The sequence below is a fragment of the Talpa europaea genome (genome assembly GCF_964194135.1).
Source record: "Talpa europaea genome assembly, chromosome: 15".
Lineage (NCBI taxonomy): Eukaryota > Metazoa > Chordata > Mammalia > Eulipotyphla > Talpidae > Talpa > Talpa europaea.
The window spans coordinates 27352424-27358423 of NC_140083.1; the positions used below are offsets into that span (position 1 = coordinate 27352424).

At 34.3% G+C, this 6000-nt stretch overlaps 1 protein-coding gene across 1 annotated transcript in view; it reads right to left on the reverse strand.

Moving 5' to 3' along the window:
* The window catches only part of OTOGL (otogelin like), a gene marked incomplete at both ends in the record, with an annotated part of 118628 nt that extends 114766 nt beyond the window's left edge, over positions 1–3862 (reverse strand). The window contains 3 exons of the mRNA XM_084255969.1: positions 1744–1792; positions 2704–2731; positions 3784–3862. Of these exons, the coding sequence (XP_084112095.1) occupies positions 1744–1792; positions 2704–2731; positions 3784–3862 (156 nt within the window). The remainder of the gene's footprint in view (positions 1–1743; positions 1793–2703; positions 2732–3783) is intronic.
* Positions 3863–6000: the final 2138 nt, after the last annotated feature.

Here is a 6000-nt window from a genome sequence, read left to right on the forward strand (position 1 = left end):
ACTGTACAACACACAATTACAACCTCATGCCCATCTCTAACATCCCTGCTTTAATAACATGTTCAGAAAATAAATGATTTTGATACACGTTCTCTAGCTAGAGAAAGTATAAGTTCATGTATCCTGCTCTTTATTCTCTCTAAAAGGAAAATCAAAACAAAGAGTGTTCCTCACTGATTAACAGAGGGGAGGTATTGATGTAACTGCTTTGGGGTAAATCACACAAATTCTAAAGCCATCTAAATGGAGAATATTCCATTTGTTGCATGTGACAACTTTGAGGTATATTTCACAGATTCTTCAATCTGGTGGGTTCACCAGAAGTCAGTCTTTCTCAAAATAAGATTTTCTACTGAGTCATTATGATGTCTTTTTGTGATTAATATGGTCTACTGGCAAACATGTACAGAGAAAAATCATTTTAACAACATCACATGACACATAAGTACTTCAGAACATGACACATTCTTTTTTAACAAAAAACAAAAAAAAGCATTTTCATTCCAGAGACAATCCTTTGCCCAATCTGGTACCAAAAAAGAGCTCCACTCTTAAAAGAATAAATTAGTTCTGGCTTCTAAATTGTCACAACAGCATATCAAATCTGTCTTCAATTCTCTTTTATTAGCATCATGAAATATACAAATTCAGGCATCCATTTTAGCTGTTAGTAGAAATTTGTGGCAAATCTGCATTTAACAAAAACCTCCTTGAATATATAAGGTATTTGCTACATAAATACTTGAATCATATTACTTTCCAAAGAAATGCCTTCATTAAATTATGATTCTCTATTTTAAAAACTTTTATAAATAGTTTTATGAACCCACTCATTTGAATATGCCAATCATAGTTTGAAGATACTGTAATAATGTCATCCAATATCCTTTATATAAAGAACTCTGAGCAAAAAGGTCTCCTTAAATTCAGTGTTACCCTATCCCTTAAAAAATAAATAAATAGGGCCTCCCCGGTGGCGCAGTGGTTGAGTGCTGGGTTGCGAAGCTGCCCGCAGCCTCTGCAGCACTGGTTCGGTTCAATCCCCGGCTGCTCCCCGGCCACTGGAGGAGGGTCCCACATGGCGCGCAGACCTCTCCTGCCACCCGCTGCTCCCCTCAGCAGTGTACTTCGGTCCTTCTGCCTGCTCTGCTCCCCGCTCTGGCTCTGGTGAATTCTCTCACCCTCCCGCGCTTCTGACTGTGCCCAGTGCTTATATAAATAAACAAACAAACAAATAAATAAATCTTTAAAAAATGAATGAATGAATAAATGTCACCTCTCCAGAAGTGCCTGTAATTTAGGTTTATCAGTCATAAAAGCTGTCAGGACATCTCTGATGTCCTTTTGCAGTACTTAACTGAGATCATGTACACTTTATCTCTTTTACTTGTGTGTGTTCCATTGGCACTGTCCTGATATTGTGCTTAATCTTTAAACCAATTAAAGCTTTCTAGCATGTAGATGAGATCAAATCACCCACAAAAGCTTTGAGTCTATCCGTTGGTAACCAAAGCGAATAGGAAAAACGTATTTTAAGTTTGAACAAGTAAATGTTAACTAAGCATGAACTTGAGGGTTGCAGAAAAGCAGTAGAGAAGTTACTTTGCCTCTTCCTCCTCTCTCCTGACTTGTTTGTAACATTGTATTCCTCTCCACAAAGGTTTCATTGTTGAAGTGACAGCAGAGTCCTGAAGCAGAATGGGTTATATCCCTGCCTCTCTCTCCATCTGAGGCATAACCTACCTGTGCTGCTAAAAGAGCTCTTTTCTGTCGATTTTCATTAAACCCGTTTCTGGAAGAAAACAAAAAGAACTTGTATAGTCAAAGGCCCCTAGGCAACCTGAACAAGCTTTTCCCAAGAGAGAGCTGGTGTTTTCCTCCTGATTTCCATCACTTTATCAAAGAGGTCTTTCTTGGTTTAACATTTAAAAAGCCCCCCTCCCCCTTTTGGAGGGTTTAGATTTGAGCAGTGGCGCTGTATCATTTTACAAAATTCGGGAATGTCCCCAAATCTCTCCAGTCTCTGATGTAAACTGAATTTTAGGAAGCTAGAGAAATAAACAAAATAGTGTAACACTGTAGCACCAACACACAAGATACTTTCGCCGCATGACTTCATAAAACTGGTGTTTGCCAAGATCACGTTCACTTTTCTCAAACATAATAATTCTCTCCCTTCCATGCCATAAAAAGTAGCATTAATGTAAGTATATCAACCTGTGATTTATCAAAATCAAATGGTAAGTTAAATTCTACTTTTCATTAAAATAGAGTAGTCCAAAAATTATTTTCATTTTTTATTGCTAAAACCATTATTCATTTTTATCATTACAAGTGTTTTACTGTTAAGAGTACAGCCCATTTGCAATCAAAAATGTATATTAATAATGACATAAAAGGGGGAATTACTGAGTATGACTTCTTTACAAATCTTTGAAATAAAAGTAATACCTCCTTCAAAATCTATAGTCATTGGTCATCACCAAGAACTCCTCTTGTAATTGAAAGGAAATATTTCTGTTTCATAAATAAGGAACCAAGCGTCTGATAATATTTAACTTCCAGGAATGTTTTTAAAGAACAGCATTTCATATACTAATTTTGTAAAACACTTTTTTTTTAAGAAAAAGCAGAAACAATTATTTGCTGAGCTTTACTTACTCCCATTGGCTTTGTTTAGAGAATATTAAAAGCATTACTCACTTTGATGTTCCCGTCAAGATGGATGATCCTGTCAGAGGTAAATATATGTATGAAAAGAATGAGAAAAATTATCCAAATATTTTGGTCATTTATTCTTGTTATTAGACAGATCATTTTACCTACAATCTAAAATTCAGATTGGGTTTTACTGTTGGTTATTTTGCATTTTCTAGATTTTTGACCAGCAAATTCCCTAAGAGACAAATTCCCTAGTGACTGGTAATCCAAAAAGAAGGATCAGTATACCCTGATTTACGCAGAGACATCATACAGTGGAACAATCACTAGACTTGGAGTCAGAGACCCAAATTTAAGTATTAGTCCTACCACTTAGTAAAAGTCAGGTATAAGCAAGATACCAAACTCTCGCAAAATGATAGTTCAGGACAAGTTCTTCTCCAGAGTTCCCTCCAACTCTCCACAGTCTGTGACATTACCTCCTTGAAGTTTCAGTCACTACTAGAATTAGAAGATATGACTTCTTAGTCTTTTACACTAGAGTAATTTCTCCTACTTCTTCCACGAGCTCCAAAAATACACAGCCCTTTTCAGGAATTAAAAAATAATAACTGAATGTAAGCAAATGCTTTCTCTATAAAAACATTTTACGAAAATTAGTGTATGAATAAAATAGCTATAAAAATAATTGAAAATCAATTCTTAGCCCCAAATATTAAGGTCATATTTAAAACATGGATATACCATTCTGTGAATTGGTCACATGCAGAAAATTTAATTTCTCAAATTCTCTTTATTATCAAAATTCAAATGTTTAAATCACACAAATATTTTACCCATTTATTAGAAAAGAAAAAGAATCACACCTTCTTCTGGCATTTACATATCACAATAAAAGCATGATATTTTTAAAAATATAAAACATTTTAAAAAATAGAAACTGAATGGCACAAATTATCTTTGTTATTAAGAATTTTCAAAAAGATGAGCTGGGTGTCATTTATTATATATCCATTTTAATGCCTTCAAAGTGCTTTACAGTATATATAATGGTAACCTATTCCTCTCAGTTACAAGAGAAAATAAAAGATAATAAAAGGAAGGGGAAAAATATGTTCTTACCTTGTAATGAAAACAGCAGTATATGAAGCAAGAATATACTCCAAGGTATCATTAAATTGAGTTTTCTCACAATGTTCATTTCAGTGTAGACTTTCTCCCTGAAATGTAACCAAATTGTTGGTCTGTATTATGATGGCATCTTAGAAATGTGCCTGTTTATAGAGTGCACAAATTCTTAAAACTTTGTAACTTGGAATAAAGTAATTCTAAAAGGAATTTTTCCCAGCCTTTCTAACTACATACAGCATCTGATGCTTTAGAACTTGCAGGTAACCTTCTCGCTGAGTGTCTCATTAGTAATGCATGGCAGCGTCTTACCTGGCCGTATTAGTTACACCCTACCCCATTCCTGCCCATCATACGTCTTTTTAAGCCTCTATTAGCCTTTTATAACTTCTAAAGACAGCGCTATCAAATAAACAAAAATACCTGTTATATCCTGATGTCATAAAAGATGACCATTATTCCTAATTGTTGATCTACTCTCTGTGTTTTAGTCATAAAATAATTACTATACTTTGAGAGAAAAATGAAATAAAGTCCTATCAATCTTACCTTAAATATCTAAATGTGCTCATAAATTTTTCTTTAAGAATTAAAAGCAATGAAATTATATCCATATATGTTCAACGCAAATACCATTGTAGTATAAAGTTGACATATACATGTGCCCACAGAACTTATTGAACATAACACAAAAAGACAATATTCTAATATTTGACTTTTAAAAGGAAACAAAGCAACTCAAAAAGCTCTCAAAACCTCCCCTCCGCACCATATTTTTCCATCCTTAATGACAAGCTCTCAATTAGACAACAAAGAAGAACTTCATATTCCAGCAATATGAACATTCTTATATGGAAGCAACTGGCCACCTAGATTGGCATCTGAGAACAGTTCTAGTATTTCAAAATGAACTGCATAGAGATGATCTAAGCCTTAGCAGATCTCATGAGTTGCTGGCACTATTATCAGATTCATTTAACAGACAGGGGCACAGAAGTAAGGAATGCCTAACCACACAGAAACTACATAATGGGACAAAAAAGTCCAGCAGTTGTTAACAACTTGTTGTACTTAGACACTCTTCTGTAATGATTTCCTAGTCTTTTCTTTGATGAAGTCTTGACATTCTAATATATTGAATGTCCAACATCTATTATATAAAAAGATCTTGTGTCCTAAAGTCAGTGATCATTTACTCTTGTTCTTTGTATCATAATCATTTCCATACTTCTTACATGAATTACTACATGATTATTAATACTATGAGCCAAGAAAAGATATATGCTTATAAATTCATGCTAAGTATGAAAACACACACACAAACTTCACCAAAATTTTAAGTAGCTATGTGTCCCTTTACACACACACATAGACACAGTAATTTGCACATTTATAGTCATTAAAATTTTTGACAGGTTTAAATAATTTCAATATGTATTGAAAAATTACTGGTTGTTTCTCGTAAACTGAGAAAACAATCATTATTCTTAAACTAATTAGACAATCATTATTAAAACTAATTATACAAAAATTAATATACTTCTAAACAAGGAGGCTTTATTACTTACAGTAAGATACAAAATTCTGGTCCATAAACATGTCTATTTAACTCCAATCAAGATTATAAAATATTTGGAGGACAATGTTTTCTTCAAAGAAATTCTAAGGTTAAAGGCAGCAATTTTGTTATGCAGAATCTTTACTGATTTTTTTTTTCTGGAAAGGGCAGAAATGTATATAACCAATATATATTAAGTCCCCTTCTTAATTTACAGTCATTGTACTTGGTTTCATAGTTTCTAATATATGTGAACCCAGTGTATGAAAAATCTATACCTCATACTTTAGGAATATTTTTCTCAATCTAGTAACTGCTTGACATTTTACATTGAACACATTATTTTTCACAGTTGACACACACGGAAAAAACCAAATGTAATCAGTTAAATTTCATCATTCAAAAAAATAAACATTTTGGCCTCCCTGGTGGTACAAGGGGTTAAGTCTCAGCACTACGAAGCTATCTGCAGCCACTGCAATCCCAGGCCAGGGAGCTAACCCACATGGCACAGTAGACCTCTCCTGTCTCTCCTGCTGCTCCCTTCAGCAGTGTATTTCAGTCAATTTGCCTGTTCTGCTCCCCACTCTGCTTCTGGTGAATCCTCTCACCCCGCCCCCCGCCTCTAGCCTACACTCCAGGTCTTGTATGCA